Below are 19,519 nucleotides of genomic sequence, written 5' to 3' on the forward strand. Positions count from 1 at the left end.
AACGACCGTCGGGTAGCATGCTCATGAAAGCGACAGGGGAGAGTGGAGAAGTTGCGCAAAAATGTAGCCTAACGTAAGATGTTTGCTACTGTGCGACAGCACCGCCACTATTTCATGACTGCATATACTGTCTCTGTCTCTGTCTCTTTCTCTCTCTCTCTCTCTCTCTCTCTCTCTCTCTCTCTCTCTCTCTCTCTCTCTCTCTCTCTCTCTCTCTCTCTCTCTCTCTCTCTCTCTCTATCTCCAGACATCTGCACTGCCTCCATGTGAGAGGAGGCTAGGGAGACGGTCATAAAATAAAGTTTGAGTTATGGAGTACTGGAAAACAAAACCCACGATAACGATCTCAATATTGTGAGATCTATCTATGATGGTTGTTGCGTTAGATAAGAAAGGGGTATTACAGAAGTATCCTAACTTCGAAAAATCCTAAATAATTGGTCCTAACTTTAGGACAGCCACCCAGCTGTCCAGTTATCCATTGATTTGTTAGCCACTAATAAGTGCGTTATTTAAAAGTAATGAGCTTAAAAAGTTTAGCGAAATATTTACGTCCTCTTCCTCTCTGGTTTAGTATCACGCAGACCGCGAGATGCAGCAGCAGTCAAATCTGTGTATTCTAGCTTGCGTCGCACTACTGTTGCTAGGTAGCGGTGCGTTTGTTGTCAGGTAACAGCAGAGACGTTCTTAAAGGATTTATCCGGAGTTGGAACAAGTTTGCCTGATTTTTGCATGTTTGGGATGAAATACAGTCACTCTAGAGCAAAATCAAGGCAAAAGGATGCGTTTTGAGAAAGTTTGATAATATCACGTTAGCCTCGTTAGCCATATCAGCTATGCAATATGAAAGATGCAGGCATCGCTTTTCGGCGGTTACACACATTTCAAAAACACAACATTTTAAAGTCTTGCACAGCTCAAAACAACGTCACACTTACCCCGTAATATGTTGAGGGTATCCACACATAAACCAAAGTGTCCAAAGTCCTTCATGTATTCTTGAAAGGTCTGCAGAATGTGTTTTGTGAAGCTACTACCTTGAGAATATCTAAATTACGGTCAAGACAACTATTTGACACTAAAGTCCACCAAGTAGATTGCCGAGTGCGTCGCACCATCAGCTGTGGTTACTCGCTATGGAAATAATCATAGCTGATGGTGCGACGCACTCGGCAATCTACTTGGTGGGCTTTAGTGTCAAATAGTTGTCTTGACCGTAATTTAGATATTCTCAAGGTAGTAGCTTCACAAAACACATTCTGCAGACCTTTCAAGAATACATGAAGGACTTTGGACACTTTGGTTTATGTGTGGATACCCTCAACATATTACGAGGTAAGTGTGACGTGGTTTTGAGCTGTGCAAGACTTTAAAATGTTGTGTTTTTGAAATGTGTGTAACCGCCGAAAAACGATGCCCGCATCTTTCATATTGCATAGCTGATATGGCTAACGAGGCTAACGTGATAGTATCAAACTTTCTCAAAACGCATCCTTTTGCCTTGATTTTGCTCTAGAGTGACTGTATTTCATCTCAAACATGCAAAAATCAGGCGAACTTGTTCCAACTCCGGATAAATCCTTTAATGCAGAGACGGCCAACTCGACGTTCCTTCCTGTTTCACTTATGACGTCGGCCACGCCCCTTTAGGAGACCTGATAGGAGACTTTTATAATGGGCGCCTATGGGCGAATCTGACTTTTCCATGGATACGACCAATGCCTTAATTCATGGGCGGAGCGATGGATTTAAAAATTGTATTTCTTGCGAGCCACATGCCTTCTTTACATTCTGAAAATTTAAATTACATCTCAGAATTAATTTTTCACAGAGAAAATCGACTTTGTTTGACGCGTGTCCCATCTAGTGCGGGCCACTGCCATGGAATGCCAAGAATGATTGACAAGCGGTGCAGAATATTTGCTTTGCGTGAAAACAGGAGCGGTTGATAAGGAGCACGGCATTAATTGACGTTTATTTGTGTTATGTTGTTGTTACATCGCAGGCCCTAGTTCACGTCTACTTTGCACGTCTGTTGTGAAATAGTAGCCTAATTTCGGCAAATTATTAAAAGCTTGATGTTCATTTCTGCACGTTTCAGTTTCAGTGCTGTCCATAAGTAGTTTTCGCCGCTCCCCAGTCTGACCACGGGTTTATAGCCTAAATCTAGTGAGACACAATACCATGACTGCAAATAAATGACAACAGTTGGGTGGCAAATGCATAGCCTACGTTAGGCTACTGCTTCAGGTTAAATGAGCCTATTATAGACTTTATTCAATAGGCTACTCTTTGCAGCAGTCTGTGTTGCATGACACTTCAGCATCATCTCATCCAGTCAACTGTTAAACGAAATGCAGGTTGCGCCAGGCAGGGCAAAAGTTAGCGGAGATGGCTGGTTAACTCGGACATTAGCCTATTAATTTCGCAAATATTGTATTAGTAGGCTAGTTCAGATACACTGCGCTCTTCCCTGTGGTGCGTCTCCAGTTGAATAAAGGTGAGAAAGTGGATCGCACTCGGGTTCTTCTTTTCTTCTTTTCATTTTTTTACATAGCAGCAAGAGTGTAGACAAACGTTTTGGCTGCTGCCTTCGTCAGTGTCTCCACTTCTGCTGCTATGTAAAAAATAAAAAGATGAAAAGAAGAACCAGAAGGGCGATCCACTTTCTCACCTTCTAAGTTATTCAACTGGAGACGCACCACACGGAACACCGCGGTGTATCTGAACTAGGCTACTACTTCTGCAACTGAGCCACACCAGCAGCCTCCAAGATGTCCTTCGAGACGATAGCCTAAGTTAACAGACGCAAGAGCCAAAACTTTCACCTTCAGCGCAGCAGAAAGAACAAAAATCCTGTAGGCTACCATCCAGCAAATATTGGATTAAAAACCGTGAATCTTGACATGAGAAAATAGAGGATAGGCTCAACGATGCACTAACGGGATGCACAGGATACGAGTTTGATAGCTGTAGGTTCTCTCCAAATGTTCGAGTTTGGCACTGCATAGCCTGCGCTCTCTGGATAAGCTTATTCTCAGTTTTTTTATCAGGCTATTGAGCGAGCTTTAGTCATGCATGTGCAGCGCAATGTTTTAGTCAAAATTGGGTTGGATCCTCTGAAGGCACGATATGAACGCACAAATGTGTCTAGAACAATATGCCATAGACGGGAATAATGACGGCTGAGGATTGTAGGTGAATATGGTTACATTACGCGCTGCTAGACATCATGGATTTAAATAGCCTACTTGTCTGTTTAGGCTATCTGAAGCACGTCATGCTTCTGCATCAGCCTGTAGGCCTAGGCTCTGTCTCCAGTGCAGACTTCAGTGTCCCGTTAAGATCCTCTCCTTTCTAAGCACGATATGAACACAAAAAAACTTCCGTGTAGGCTAGTTGGGAAGCACAATATTTCATACGAAGTCATGACCACGATTGCATGAACTTGATTAAATTAAATTTAAAATTATACACGAGGTCATGTCTAAACTCAAGCACGTCTTTCATAGGCCTAGTGAATTTAAATAATTTGGATGGACTTCCAAAAAAAAAAACCCCTAAGCCAGCCACACAAGTTTTGATCATTGTGCCGTCGTGTCATGTCGCTCAACTGCATGAATCAGGTGGCTCTGTCTGCAGGCACTTGATTTTTTTCACAGTGGCTGTATTTCTCACGTCTATGCCATCTAAAATATCAAAAGCATTTTGAGTGCAGAGACCACGGCAATAAAGTTATCATATTAAGTTGCCCAGGGCGGCCGGTTTTGTAAAATGGTGCGTGATGCCGCTGCTGTTAAACGTTGCCTGGAGTTCTCCCAACGCCAGCGGAGCAAATGAAGTTAGGAAACGTGATTGGTTGATTCTGCGCTGGTGTTCGATGATTGACAGTTTGGCCACGCCTTTTTAGGAGACCAGAAGTACTTGGTTGGTGAAACATTCCATCCTATTGTTGACGTCACCAGCTGGCTATCTTTTTAGAACAGAGAATCTTTGGTAACAGACATAAAAAGTAGATCGTAGATGTTTAGATCGCTACTTTAGGATTCCTAACTCAAGATAAGATAGGATTTCCAAAGATAAGAATCCTAAAGGAAGTTAGGATTTGTTTCTGTAATACCAAACTGGAAAAAATCTTATCTCAAGTCAAAAGTTAAGATAGGACGACTGAAGATAGGAAGTTTTCTGTAATACGCCCCCTGGATCTGTATTTTTCTTGCAGAGTGATTTAATCAGAACAAGATGTCTTTCTGTTAGGACAGAATTTTGTATCATTTGTGATGTTGAGGATTTTTACTGTACACCTAATGTAGTGTGTAATAATGGCTGCCTACCTCTAAGCATGGTCTGGATTTGTAGCCATTTTAAAACTGTGCAGATTTCATTGGCACTTCCCCATGTGGAGGGTGTGGAGTAGTGTACTCGCTCCTGTTGCATGCTGCAAATGGACTCTGCCCGTTGTGCCCCTTACTGCCAAAAAACACCCACCACAAATGACACGCATACACACCAGCCATACACTGCCCAAAAGCCACCCACCCGCCCACAAATGACACGCATACACACCAGCCATACACTGCCTAAAACCCACCCAACCGCCCACAAATGACACGCATACACACCAGGCGTCAGCGTGCGTGTTATAGTTTGGTACAGTGTTTCGCTGTGGGAAGGCTCGCTGGATAAATCGAGCTGACAGGCCTCCAGGACAGCTGTTGGACTCTGATTCTTCACATCCTGTCACTCTGTCTGACTCTATCCCCCATTTCCTGCTGCAAGCCAGCTGGACCTCTGCACACACTCACTACCGAACAACAGAAGAAACAACTATGTTGAGTTTATGGACTATATTTGGAAGACACTATTGTACATTTCTGATTGTTTTGTATTAATGGCTTTCCTTTTTTCCTCCTGCACAGGCCCCATCCTCCTGTGTGCCTCCATCTGAACAGCAGGTGAGTTTAACCCAACGTTTTATTTCTTTTATCGACAGTGAGTTGATTGAATTGACCAACAGCTTCCATCCATGTTTTTAACCCATTTAAGCCTAAGCTTAATGCAAAAACAGCTGCTGAATGCCTAGGCCCTCTTTGGGAAAAGGTGCCCTCATGCTATAAAAACCTAAAACCTATCTGAAGTATTGCATACGTTGCATAAGTTGTATTTAAAAGCTTTGACTCTCATCTTGCATTAGAATATGTTCATTCAGCTCTAACATACCCACATTCTAGGTCGCTCCAGGTGCCTAAGTGAATGCAGCGTATACGCAGCATCAGTCTTAAATGGGTTAAAAGGGGCATTTGAGATATTCATAAGAAATCTTTGTAAACACTTGAGATGAGTATAATTCTTTGCGTCTTAAAACGGTAGTATCATATGATGCTACGTAAGTGATGATAGACTGAATGAAGACCCAACCAGTGGCAGTGATGATATCGGATGTCAGTCTGAATGCTGCTGTCTGTGACAGTTTGTCTGATCACTGACCTCTTGTCTTCTAGTCCCCAAAGCGCTCCGTCAAGCCGTCGGGGCAGATATCCAAAAGCTGTCTCTTCAGGTGAGTGCAGATCTGAGATGCTATAGCTGGCCGCTCTGCTCCTGTCCTGGGGTCAGATGATGGAGCTTGAGTGTGCACAGTGTGCTGGAAACTGACAATGAGATGTTTTCTCATCCTGTGTGTGTGTGTGTGTGTGTGTGTGTGTGTGTGTGTGTGTGTGTGTGTGTGTGTGTGTGTGTGTGTGTGTGTGTGTGTGTGTGTGTGTGTGTGTGTGTGTCTCTCTCTCTCTCTCTCTCTCTCTCTCTCTCTCTCTCTCTCTCTCTCTCTCTCTCTCTCTCTCTCTCTCTCTGATTCTGAATGTATTATACAGTATATCCATGTTCCCATGTTCCCATGTTCCCATGTTCCCATGTTCCCTGTCCCATTATTTAATACCCCTCTTTTTCCGTCTCTCGTTCTCTGTCTTTCTCTCTTTGTATCTGATTGTTTCTCTTTTTTCTCCCATTCACTCCCTTTTTTCTCTGTCTGTTTGCCTGTCTGTCTGCTTTTCTGTGTGTCTGTCTCCCTCCCGCTCTCTCTCTGTATCTCAGGAGTGTGAGTGAGGACTGTGTGATGGAACGAGTGATGGAGCGCCACTATGACTTTGACTTGACCTACATCACCGAGAGGATCATCTCCGTCTTCTTCCTGCCCGACCTGGATGAGGAGCGCTACCGTGGCAACCTGAAGGAAGTGGCGGCCATGCTCAGGTCCAAACACCAAGACAAGTTTATGGTCTGTTTGTGTTTGTTATTGCTGTTTTTTTCCTTTGTTGACTTTGATTGTGAATTTTATTGTAGCTTCTGACCTTTTATTGACTGTGAGATATTGCTCCTGGTAATATTTGTTTTTCCTTTTCTGTCCTGTTTTTGTTCTAGCTCCTCAATTTGTCAGAAAAGCGGCATGACGTCAACAAACTTAATCCGAAGGTACAACCCACTCATTCATTCATTCATTCATTCATTCATTCATTCATTCATTCATTCATTCATATATCATTCCGTCATATACACAACTCACATACCGTCTCATTCGTTCAGGTGCAGGACTTTGGCTGGCCAGATCTCCACGCCCCGCCACTGGACAGGATCTGTGCCATGTGCAAGGCCATGGAGGGATGGCTGACCTCTGACCCTCAGCACGTGGTGGTCCTGCACTGCAAGGTCAGGGTCAAGGTCACTTCTTCTCATGTCATCATCTCCTATTTCGTTTCCCTTACTGTCATGTCATCTCATGTTTGTCTGCAGAAGTCAAACCAGGGGCCCCTAAATTAACTTTTTTTCATCACCAGCCAAAATGGCTATTAGGGCCTAGATGTTACAGTTTTTCTCAATTGATTTTGTACATTTCTCACAACAGAATAATGATTCTCAAAAGTCTTCGTTCAATTGTGACTTCCTGGTGTTACCTGTGCACATGGTCAAATCAGTTTCTCATTGTTTTCGGCATATAGCAAATGCTCTCGTCCACCATGCCATGGCTGTGTACAATTCTCAGTGATTTCGTACATTATCAATTGCTTTTGCTATATCACTCAAAAAGCTTTGTCACTGAATGCATGAAACTATCTCAATCTTATCTGATCAATGTAATATAAAGCCGAATTTACAACATTTACCATCCAATCTAAACAACATTTCACTTCAGAAAAGATCCTCAAGAGTGTACTATTCAATTGACAACATGAGAAATTGATTTGATTAGCTTGTCCATACACTATGACACAATGACTAACCATTCTGCTGGCGCTGATACGTTCAATGACACAAAAAACTTGATTTTGAAAGACAAAGAAGGGTTTTGAGCAAGAGACTTGGTTTTGCAGGTTATCCACGGTGTTTTGCCATTTGTTAAAGCTGTTTTGAGAATGAATATTATGTTTTGCAAATTGCGAGAGAGATTCAAGAAATGTACAAAACCAATTGAGAAATACTGTAATCTCACTATTCAAACACACACTCACTAATGGGCCAAAGTGGCTATTCTTTTCTACCAGCCAAGCTGAAATTTCACCAGCATTTGGCCGGTTGGCTGGTGATAATTTAGAACCCTGAGTCCAACTATAGTAGCCACATGGCTGTGATGCTAGAATGCCATGTGGCATACTAGTTTTAATGCCTCTACTCATGTCATCTATTAGTTTCTGTGGTCCAAGTACAGGTGTTGAATTCCTGGAACCACCCTCCTGTACAGTTAATGACGGCAGTCAGTCTTGTTAGTCACATTCAGTCTTCATTTAGTAGGTTTTATAACTGTTTGCATTAGCCTGCATCTGCAAACTTTGATTTGGTTAAATTACATTAGATTAGATGACATAGCCACAGCCATGATTCATTGGGCACAACAATAAAGAAAAAAAAACCTGACGAACTGAATTTCACAATGACACAACATTTGCTACACAATAACATACTGTATGTTATCTCTCTCACAGGGCAACAAAGGAAAGACAGGGGTGATCGTGGCAGCCTATATGCACTACAGTAAGATCTCAGCAGGGTAAGGTTTTGATGTCACATCCTCTTGTAGTCTTGGACTTGGTAATAGGGGTGTAAATCACAACCTCCATGGCGATATGATTCGATATCGATTTCTTGAGGCAGCAAGTCGATTATTTTCGATACTTAAGAATGCCCCACGATACGATACGATTCAATTCGATTACATTTTTTTCCAATTACTTTTCCACTTCCATTATGTTATGGAGCTAGGGCATTGGCCAGGGGCCAGCGATTCGATTATTTTCAATACTTAAGAAAGCCCCACGATACGATACGATACGATACGCTACGATACGATTTGTTACGATCGTAGGACGTTGGATCGATGCATCGATACATATCGGTTATTATTTACACCACTACTTGGTAATGAGCACCAATGAGTGTGTGCTGCGGATCCCTCAATGCCGCCAAATAAACTTTGTTTGTTTGTTTGTTTGTTTACTTGTGTACTTTTATCTACAGGGCGGATCAGGCGCTGTCTACTGTAGCCATGAGGAAGTTCTGTGAAGATAAGATCTCTCCCTTTCTGCAGCCTTCTCAAAACAGGTATTAGTCCCCGTAATAAGTTCCATGTGCTCTTTTTTATTCCTCCGGGTCTGGGCCATCTTTCAGAACTGCTTAACCTCGTACCGATGCTGCACCTGATGATGTTGAACAAGGCTGACCTTTTTAGGAGAGAGAAGGTTCTTTGTCTGCTTGCCATAATTTTTTTTCCATCTTGCTCTCTCTATCTATCTCCCTCTCTCCTCCATTCACTCTCTCCTTTTCTCTCGCTCTGCACCCTCTTTCTCTTCCACTGTGTCTGGTGCTGTCTGGTGTTTTCTCTTTCTCTCTCATTCCATCTATGTCGTTCTTCTTCTTCTTCTTCTTCTTCTTCTTCTTCTTCTTCTTCTTCTTCTTCTTCTTCTTCTTCTTCTTCTTCTTCTTCTCTCTTCTCTCTCTCTCTCTCTCTCTCTCTCTCTCTCTCTCTCTCTCTCTCTCTCTCTCTCTCTCTCTCTCTCTCCCACATTCTCTCTGTCTCACTCCACCTCCCTGTTTCTTTCTTTCTCTATCACCCTCATTCCCCCCTGTCTCTCTCATTCTATCTCACAACCTCACTCGGTTCTCTCTCACTCTGTCTCACATGCACTCTCTCTCTCCACCTGTTCCCTCCGTATCTCCACACCCCTGTCGTCCTTTATCCCTCCCTCTCTCCCTCTCTCCCTCCTTCCTGTCTTCTCCTCTTAGGTATATTTATTACTTCGGTGGCCTGCTGTCTGGCAGCATTAAGATGAACAGCAGCCCTCTCTTCCTGCACCAGGTCCTCATCCCCTCCCTGCCAGACTTCCAGACTGGAGGAGGTGACTACCATACACCTATACAGTAGTCTAGTCTATATTGATATATAACTATCATCCCCTCCCTGCCAGACTTCCAGACTGGAGGAGGTGACTACCATACACCTATACAGTAGTCTAGTCTATATTGATATATAACTATCATCCCCTCCCTGCCAGACTTCCAGACTGGAGGAGGTGATTAGCAAACACATATTACATAGTCTAGTCTATATTGATATACACGTATAGTATGCCTATAGTGACTATCATCCCCTTTCTACCAGACTTCCAGACTGGAGGAGGTGACCACCATACACATAGTCTTGTCTATATTGAGGTGTATGTGTGTGCGTGTGTTTGTGTGTGTGCGTGCGCGTGTGTCCATGCGTGCATGTGCACGCGTGTGCATGCGCACTTATGTAAGTTGTGTATGTGCTCTGCTTTTGAGAATGAAAGATGACTTGGATCATTTTAATTCAATATTCCCCTCCCTCCTCCTCCCCAGGTTATTCCCCGTTCCTCAAGATCTACCAGTCCCTCCAGTTGGTCTATACCTCCGGGATTCAGTAAGTCTGAATTCAAGCCTAAGTTTTAGATACCACTTGCTAATGATTCATGTGGCAACAATACCTCAAAAAGTGCTATTCCATCTGTAATACAAATATGTGTACCGAACTCTGTTTGTGTGTGCGTGTGCGTGTGTGCGTGTGTGCGTGTGTGTGTGTGTGTGTGTGTGTGCGTGCTTGCGTGCGTGTGTGCGTGTGACCCTCAATGTTTGACTTTGTACAACCCTGTTTATCCCTGTGTTTGGAACATGTCCATGTGAACTTTACATTCTAGTTTAGAGTGCTCCATGTGATACTATGAGTGTAGTTAGTTTTAACTAGATAAACCATGTCACTATGTCTGTCTCTCTTTCTCTCTCTCCTGTGTGTGTGTGTGTGTGTGTGTGTGTGTGTGTGTGTGTGTGTGTGTGTGTGTGTGTGTGTGTGTGTGTGTGTGTGTGTGTGTGTGTGTGTGTGTGTGTGTGTGTGTGTGTGTGTGTGTGTGTTCGCGTGTGTGTGTAGTGATGTACAGGGCTCGGGGAACAAGCGTGTGTGTGTGACTGTAGAGCCGGCGCTGCTTCTAAAAGGAGACATTATGGTAAGACAGGATCAGCTGTGACAGGGTTACCAAGTCCTTTAATGCCTAAAAGTCAGAGGACATTTTTTCTGAAACCATTGCGTAACAGACATGGACCTGATAAGATTGTTGTTAACAGAATGCCAATGACCAAGTCATAATGGATCTCTGCAAAATGCTATAGTGCTGTACTATGGCAGTAAAGGTTTTTTTGCATACCAATTGACATTGGTCATAAAAATTTTAGATTCCTTGTTTTGCGACACTAAGAATGAGAGAGAATGCCTGCAATATAGGCTACGTATATCTATCACTTTTGCAAATAGTAAAGTCAAACTTGTAAACTTTTCGCCCTGCCATCCCAATTAGCTGCTTGAATCTTTCTGCAAAGAGTTTCACTCCCATCTGTGCTGTTTTCTCCACAGGTGAAGTGCTATCATCGGCATAAGCATGGCTATGGCCGAGACTGTGTCTTCAGAGTCCAGTTCCACACCTGCACAGTGCATGGGGCACAGCTCTGGTTTGGCAAGGAGGAATTAGACCAGGCCTGCACTGGTACACAACACACTCTCTCCCAACTTACATACCTCACTTAGCTGTACTACTCATACACACAACTGTTTTTTATTTTACTTATGGGTTGTCTGTGATTTCTGAAGCTGTTATGTTGCTGTGCTAAAATATCAGTAATGGGTACATCAATACATGCTGTATAAGCATATATGCCAGACTCAGCCAAGGACAGCCCTTGTCCAGTTTAACCCTTAACTATCATATACAGTATTTGCCTACTGCTTGAACACTATAGGCTGATGCTTAGACCAAAATAGCATATTGTTAAGTTGTTGGTAACATAACTTAAACACAGTGTGCCGTACCTTAAACAAAAGTTCTGCTTAACACTGTTGTAGCAATTCAGCAACACACATTTTGATTTATGCAACACACTTGCTCATGGTCACTGCACACTTTTTCCTTCATAAGACACTCCATTAAAAAATGATCACTCATCATATCATTGGGAAAACACATCTGCTCAAAAATCAAAACACACTGGATGTATGACAAGATTTAGGCACCGACAATAAAACACATGCTTTCAAAATTAACCACTATTCTGCCAGTTACAAAGTTGCATTCTTTATATTACATAGCACTTATTTTATTTTGCATTTATTTGTTTTACTTTGATTGCTTCTTTGCTAAATTCACACCTTCCTACACTCAAACAAAACAACAAATAGCGCAACGGTACTAAAGAGTAGAATATGGAGTATGGCATTGACTGACTCACGTTCTGTAAAACCTACCCTGATGCCAGCAGTAGCCTTTTGTCTTCATCATCACATGTTAGGTATGAACATGATAGTTTATAGAAATACACGTAATAGTGTCATTTTCAGAACACAACCAAGCAAGCACTTGAGCAAACTGACTGAACATGATATAATTTTGATGACGTCATGTAGATGTCAGCTGCATATTGTGTCTGGAAATGCATTGTACTTCGTTACAGTAAGCAAACCTCATACCTCATACCCAAACAAAAAATGTATATTGAGCATGTTGACGTCAACCACACATTTATATCATATTTAGATGTTTGAAAATTTGTGAATATACCCAATACACAAACAAATGGTCCATAAGCTCACCTACACACTGTTGTGTTGACAGTAGGGATGGCACAAACCGCACCGAAAACCGAAACCGTACAATTCACACATACCGAACCGAACCGTGCAATCCATCACAAACCGCATTTCATGTACTGCCCAGAAAAATATGTAAAACAGAGATTCTAGGAGTATCTTATCCAGTCTCTCTGATTAAAACATTACTGTATAAGACCAAATCAGAGATGACACAATTGAAATCATACCATTTTCACATTATAAGTCTATACAAACCATATGTAGGATATTAAGTTTTAAGTCCGAATCTATTAGCCAGTGCACCACTTATCATGAACTAAAAAAAAGAACCGTAGAGAACCGAAAACCGTGACCTTGACACCGCGATATGAACCGAACCGTGAATTTTGTGAACCGTACCACCCCTAGTTTACAGTGATGTACTGTTTAAGATATATTTTGCTTCAGTTTAATGTCCTGCACTGTAAGGTGCAGTTATGTAATGTACAGTATTGAATGTTGGGGTCTTGTGAAGATGTACATTCTGTGAATCTGAATAGACTGTTACAAAAAGAAAGACTGCTATGTTTTGTATAAAGTAGACAACTGTTTTCACGTTGATCTAATTTGTTTTCTCATTTGGTGCTAATGTGTGTCTTTTGACATGAAAGTGAGGTTTTGACAAAAGATTGTTAAGTTTTTATGGCAATGTTTAGGTTTTGATAGCAGAGTTTCATGCTGGCATATATGTGAAGGGTTTATCTCCAAGTGTTGAGAGTAATTGGCTTGTGTGTAGAGTTTTGACTCTATGAGCGAAATTTAGCAAATTTTGTGCAAGCAGTAGGCAAAAACTGTAATAAAAAGGATGATGCAGTGTTTTCACTGATTTCATACTTAGTCTCTCTCTCTCTCTCTCTCTCTCTCTCTCTCTCTCTCTCTCTCTCTCTCTCTCTGTGACTCTTCCTAGACAACCGTTTCCCCTCTGATGGCACGGTGGAGTTTGTCTTCTCGTACGGTCCTGAGCGTGTGCGAGGTGATGACTCTACTGCTCTCTACTCTACCTGTGCTGTCAGCAGCCCATGACATGTCATGACCTCAACGCATCACACCAACTCAACACTACAGCATGTGTCACCCATCTGTTTGCTTACACTTGGGATTGTTTGCACATGTGTCCTCACTCTCCATATGTACTGTGTTTGTGTGTGTGTGTGTGTGTGTGTGTGTGTGTGTGCATATGTGCGTTTGCATACTTGTCATGTGTGTGTGTGTGTGTGTGTGTGTGTGTGTGTGTGTGTGTGTGTGTGTGTGCATATGTGCGTTTGCATACTTGTCATGTGTGTGTGTGTGTGTGTGTGTGTGTGTGTGTGTGTGTGTGTGTGTGTGTGTGCATATGTGCGTTTGCATACTTGTCATGTGTGTGCGTGTGTGTGTGTGTGTGCATATGTGCGTTTGCATACTTGTCGTGTGTGTGTGTGTGTGTGTGTGTGTGTGTGTGTGTGTGTGTGTGTGTGTGTGTGTGTGTGTGTGTGTGTGTGTGTGTGTGTGTGTGTGTGTGCGTTTGCATACTTGTCGTGTGTGTGCGTGTGTGTGTGTGTGTGTGTGTATGTGTGTGTGTGTGTGTGTGTGTGTGTGTGTGCATATGTGCGTTTGCTTACTTGTCATGTGTGTTTGCGTGTGTGTGCGTGTGTGTGTGTGCGCGCGCGATATATGTGCTGCCTGTGTCATGGGCAGGTCGCGATAGCTTGAAGAATGACCCTGGTGTGAAGGTGGACTTCAACACATCTGACCCTGTGGTGCGATGGGACTCCTACGAGAACTTCAATCTGCACCACCAGGACAGCACAGAAGGTAAACACACACACAGGTTAAATACACAGGTCAAGGCACAATGAATGCACACACACGTGCATGCACGCACGCACGCACGCACGCACGCACACACACACACACACACACACACACACACACACACTAACATATGCAGTATACTAAAGGAGGCAAGGATGCAAGGATGCACATACATGCATAAACTGTGAATTAAAATATCTTTCCACATACACAGGCGTTGCATAACGTAATAGAATAGTGACACTTCAACCCAGAGAATGAACACATCATAAGCATACAGTATATCATATATACACACATTCATGCATTCACAGTTGTTTGTGTACCACTGTAAAAGACTAACTGTGGCTACTGCTGTTCTGCGTCCGCTTGTGTAGACATAGCCCACACCCGTGGCCCTCTGGACGGCAGCCTGTACGCCCAGGTGAAGAAGCGGCGTGCCCCAGGCTCCAGTGCGCTGCCCTCAGCCAACGGCTGCCCGTCCAGCCCCCATGGGTCCCCAGCTCAGGCCCCCACCCAGCCTCAAGCCCAGGCACAGTCTCAGGCCCAGCCCCAGTCCCCATCACTCTTCCCAACAGCAGCAGGACAGCCCACCACCCCTGCAAGCCCCCTGGCGGCCGATCCAGCCCCTCCCTCCCCACAGCCGCACACCCCCACCCGCACCCAGCAAGAGCGCCTGGACCTGGAGCGCTTACTGGGAGAGGTGGAGGGAGGCCAGGGGATAGGCAGAGACAGAGACAGAGACAGGGAGAGGGACAGGGAGACGGCCATCTTGGATGACGGCGAGAGCTCCCCCTTGAGGGCAGCTGAGCACCCGCAGCCTTGCTGCCCCTCCTCGCGCCCCTGCTCCTCCTCCACCTCCACCCTCCACCAGCCACCCCCCTGCAGCAGCCCCCACCTCAGCTGCCCCAGCAACAACAACGGACACTGTTTGGACAGGCGTAGTGGAGACCTGGCGATGGTGGGCGTGGCAGCGAAGGCCGCCCAGCCCCCCAAGCACCACACGCTGCCTGCTCTCACCAGCCGAGCCTCCTCCCCTCCGCCTCCCCTGATGGAGCCCTGCCTGTCGCACCCGGACCTCCTGTGGGACAGGGGGCGCTGTTTGCACCGCTCGTGCAGCCAGGTGCCCTCCAGGCCGCTCTACTCGTTCCCCGGCCAGGGCTTAGGGCTGCCCGCGCACCACCCGCACCCACACGCACACTCGCACTCACACCCGCACTCTCACACCCACGCGCACGCGCACACGCTCCCCGCATCTCCCAGGAGCTACTACCCAGGGGAGGTGTGCTCTCTCTACCACTACCCCGCACCACCACCACCACACCATGCACACTCCCACCCACACCCGCACAGTGCTGGCCCCTCCCCTCGCGCCCTGCACCAGTCCCTGCCCCCGAGCCCTTACCACGAGCTGCGCTTCAGCTCCACGGCTCACCCCTCCCTCTCCCTCTCCTCCCCCTCCTCCTCCTCCATCTCCTCTTCCTCGCCCACCTCCTGCCCGTGTGCCGACTGTGCCCGCCTGCGCAGGGACGACGCGCCCACTCTCCTGCGCCTCGGCCCGGGCCCCGGGCAGTCGTCAGAGGGCCACCTGTGGGGGGGAGGGGGTGGCAGGGAGGTGGCGTTCGGGTACCGGCGAGACAGCCAGGGTCATCCCCACTTGCACCCCCACCCCCACCCCCACCCCGTGTGGGACAGGGAGGCAGAGTCAGCAGCCGCGGCCTGGGAGAGGGAGCAGGAGATCGAGTACTGGCGCCGCCACTCCGCCGCCATGTACCGACACTGCCACGCCACGCCTCCCCTGCCCCACCACGACATGCCGCCACCGGCAGCGTGCCTCCAGGACGTCCCGCTGCCACCCACCCCGCCCGGCGGCATTACCAGCCCCTTCCCCAGCCCGCACAGCTCCGGGTACCACAGCCCCCAGACCGCCTGCCCCTGTTCCCCGGCGCTGCGCTCCCTGCCCCACGACAGCAGGGAGAGCCACGGCTACTCCTCCTCCGGGGGCCAGTCCAGGAACGCATCCCCACTCCCGGCCACCCCCTCCCCACAGAGGGCCAGCCTGCCGGAGGGGCCCCTGAGCCTAGCACAGAGGCCCAGTGGTGCAGGGACTAACAGCCATGCCAACCAGCAGGGCAAAACAACAGGTGAGGATATGCAGGGCAATGACGCACACAGTTCACACCCTGCAGGAGGACATGAAGCAAAGTTTACAATTTAAAACATAAATGCAGTATCCGTAACTGCAGTATTTGCAGAGTGCCCTGCAATGGAAAAATGAAAATCTTAGCAAGCTTATTGTTCTAGTTTCAAGTAAAAAGTATCAAGTCAGTCTTAATTTAAGTGAAAACCACCTAGTAACTAGTAGACTATTTTGAGTTGTTATAAGACGTTTGCCAGTGGGGCAAGTACAGATTCTTTTACTTCTTACAAAAGTACAAATTCTTCTTGTAACAAGTAAAGAAGTCTGACCTAGAAAACATTACTTAGCCCACTGGGAAGTGTCTGAATAGTCTACAAAATAGTCTATAAGTTCTAGTTCAAAAATACTAGTTATTAGGTGATTTTTACTTAAATTAAGATTGACTAGATTTTTTTACTTGAAAATAGAAAAATAAGGTTGCTCAGATTTTTAGACTTTTCTTTTTTGCAGTGCACGTTTATCAATTTCAGTGTTTTATATGTTTTACTGCACTAGTAGGATAGCATAGAGCTCCCATTTAGAAGTTTGGGAATGTCTCAAAATATCATTAGTAAATTAAGTTAAATTAAATTAAATATAAATGAATTAAATATACTGTCCATAATAGTAAATATACTTCATGGTAGCTTTTTCATGTCAGTTACCAGTAGTTGCAATGACTAAAGTTCATCACTAGGTGTCTATGGAACCTCACAAACCTTTTATTCTGCCAGAGAAGTCTGTTGTAATGATTATGGGGTAACACTTGACTTGGCGTCAGCATCAAATGTATGACATGGAAGTATCGTACCACAGTCTTGGGCATATCATAAACATTATGTTAAAGCCATAAACATAAAAACAGTCCAAACAATGGCAACTTTTCATTACCATAAAATGTCTATGACATTGATGTAATGTTTATGACTCATTCATGACTGTCTCGTGACACTGTTATGACACTGTCATGTCACCGGTGTCATGTAAAGTGTAACCGACTAGGGTATGTTGTTCTATCATCTGTAATGAACTACTCATAACCCATTCTGGCCTCTTTGTTTTCCTTTTCATCCCGTTGGACCATTTCACTACCTCCGTTTCCAAACACAGATGCGGTTGATCACAAGGCTTCAAAAGTTGCCTCGCCGCCATGCAACAGACAGTCCGACCCCTCGCCTTACTCAGAGACGACCCCTGAGGGACACCCGGGGCCCCCGAAGCACACACAGCACAGGTCTCTATTATTCCTCTTCCTGGCTACCTCATTCGCTTTTCATATGTCCTCCATTTGTTTTTCATTCGTCTCTTTTTTGGTACTTGGATTGTGTTCTCTCCATGTGCCTCTGTTGTTACTCTCTTGGTCCCTAAATGATTAAGTCAAAAGGACTAATCCCATACATCTTTAGTTTATTTTATTTTTGGCAAGTCGGGGAGATAGATGATGAATATCTTGTCTTATTTTGCTTTGTTTTTTATTTTTTTAATTTTTTTATTTTAAATCTTGGTCCTGATGGACCTAATGTAGAGGATGAGAGATGTTGGATGGATGTCTTATCATGCTGTCCGTTTTGTTATTTCATTATTATTTCTTTCCGCCTCAGTCCTGCTGGAACTAATGCAGAAGAGCATGGATGCGCTCCCGAGGTGCCGTCCAAGCAGCTGTCATCCTCTCACAGGCCGCAACAGGCAGCCCAACAGGACCAAATCCAGCCCTGCCTCCAGCCTCAGCCAACTGCTGAATCCCGCGGCGGTAGTGGTGGTGGTGGTGGTGGTGGGGACACTATATCTCCAGCTCCAGCTCCGGCTGTGGCCCCCGCTGTTCCCCTGCTGCCTGAGAGAGGCGTCCAAGGCAGCTGCAGCAGCAGGCCCTGCGTCGTCCCTGGGACTCCCAGCGAGAGTTTGAGTTCGCCGGCACAACACAGCTCCCAGTCACTGCAGCCAGCTGCCACTGCTGCGGAGGATGGTCGCATGGCCAAGGAATCCGCTCAGGAAGTGTCAACAGGTCCCTCTGGCGAGCTGCGCTCCTCCAGCCCAGCTCCCTGTCCCTCTCGTGCCTCTCTCCTGGTGGCCAAGTCGGACAGCCCCATCCACCGGGGCCATGATGGGGGATGGCCAGACTCCATCAAGGTACGGTTTCTTTTTGGGTAGAGTGAAGCACTGCTTGTCTTCTGTGTTAACTTTAATGATGGGAGCACAATGTTTCGACCCTCATGTTGTCATCGGGCAAATAGCCACTTTCGAAACGTTGAGCTCTCATTATTAAAATTAACACAGAAGACAAGCAGTGTTGCTGACTTTATTCACTCCACCTGGATTTATGCTCGTATTGTCCTGCTCCTGACCCATCTGGTGGGATGTGCACACGTCTACTCCTTTGGACAGTTTCTTTTTGGGCCATTCCACGTCAATTAAACTGATCTTCACGCACTTGCATCTCAAAATATGTGACTCGTTTTCAAACCCAGTCACATGTCTCTGGGAGCGAAATTGAGAAAATCACCATTGAAGATATGTCTTTCCATACTTTTGTGATTTTCATTTTTGCGCAGAATATGCAAGTTGAGGTCTTGAATAAGCTACCAGGTTTTTCAGAAATCGGTATTGGTTTATCTAAAAGTTAACATTTTGTCTTGAAAAGGGTTAACTTCATGTCTTTTTTTATGTGCAAGAAAAACTATCAGTGCATTACGACATGTATGTAATATTTGTGTATCAACAAATAAAGTATGTTGAGTTGTATAAAGTAGAATTATAAGTACTGTTACAAATGTAATTACAACCCTAGGTATTATCATACTACTAGTGTTGTAATTACATCCGTGAAGTATGTCTACTTCCACGTTATACAACTCTGGAAGTCTCAATAAAGCATCTCTACTCTATGGTACTAGGTGCTGCGCTCAAGCCCAAGTCCCATCCCCAGTACCACCACCTCCACCAGCACCAACACCCCAGACCGCACCCCGGTGTCCACTCCCCAGCCCTCCATCAGCTCAGCATCATCATGCCTGGTGATTCCTTCTGTTACCACCACCTCTGCGGAGGAAGATGGGCGGAGGCTGACAACGCAGGTGAGTGAACAGACTCCCCCCCCCCCTAACTATTTCAGGTATTCCTTATTTAACCCATTTGCACAGAGCCTACGTTATAGTAATGACTATTAATCTGTTACTTTGTGGTCAGCGAAGGCATTTCAATGCTGCTCATTGAATCTGTGCTGCCTATTGGCAAATTGGATCCTTTCATGTATATTTACAAAGTAATAAACTAATATTTACTACATTTACGGCGTACTACAATGACACAGTACAGTACAGTTTTGCTGCTGAAAATGTCAATTTCTGGAAATTCAAAATGGCGGACTTGAAGATCCC

General features: G+C 45.2%; 1 protein-coding gene across 4 annotated transcripts in view; it reads left to right on the forward strand.

The window, feature by feature from the left end:
- The window catches only part of LOC134462399 (tensin-2-like), a 54,281-nt gene that overhangs the window by 22,909 nt on the left and 11,853 nt on the right, over positions 1-19,519 (forward strand). For all 4 annotated transcript variants that reach the window (XM_063215413.1, XM_063215414.1, XM_063215415.1 and 1 more), the window contains 17 exons: positions 4,920-4,955; positions 5,502-5,557; positions 6,088-6,271; positions 6,415-6,465; positions 6,577-6,699; positions 7,971-8,035; positions 8,503-8,586; positions 9,268-9,380; positions 9,865-9,925; positions 10,427-10,502; positions 10,907-11,036; positions 13,083-13,148; positions 13,850-13,966; positions 14,344-16,110; positions 17,256-17,379; positions 17,747-18,272; positions 19,037-19,216. In XM_063215413.1, coding sequence (XP_063071483.1) covers positions 4,920-4,955; positions 5,502-5,557; positions 6,088-6,271; positions 6,415-6,465; positions 6,577-6,699; positions 7,971-8,035; positions 8,503-8,586; positions 9,268-9,380; positions 9,865-9,925; positions 10,427-10,502; positions 10,907-11,036; positions 13,083-13,148; positions 13,850-13,966; positions 14,344-16,110; positions 17,256-17,379; positions 17,747-18,272; positions 19,037-19,216 — 3,759 coding nt within the window. The remainder of the gene's footprint in view (positions 1-4,919; positions 4,956-5,501; positions 5,558-6,087; positions 6,272-6,414; positions 6,466-6,576; positions 6,700-7,970; positions 8,036-8,502; positions 8,587-9,267; positions 9,381-9,864; positions 9,926-10,426; positions 10,503-10,906; positions 11,037-13,082; positions 13,149-13,849; positions 13,967-14,343; positions 16,111-17,255; positions 17,380-17,746; positions 18,273-19,036; positions 19,217-19,519) is intronic.

Source organism: Engraulis encrasicolus, chromosome 14 (genome assembly GCF_034702125.1).
Source record: "Engraulis encrasicolus isolate BLACKSEA-1 chromosome 14, IST_EnEncr_1.0, whole genome shotgun sequence".
In the NCBI taxonomy this organism is placed as follows: Eukaryota; Metazoa; Chordata; class Actinopteri; order Clupeiformes; family Engraulidae; genus Engraulis; species Engraulis encrasicolus.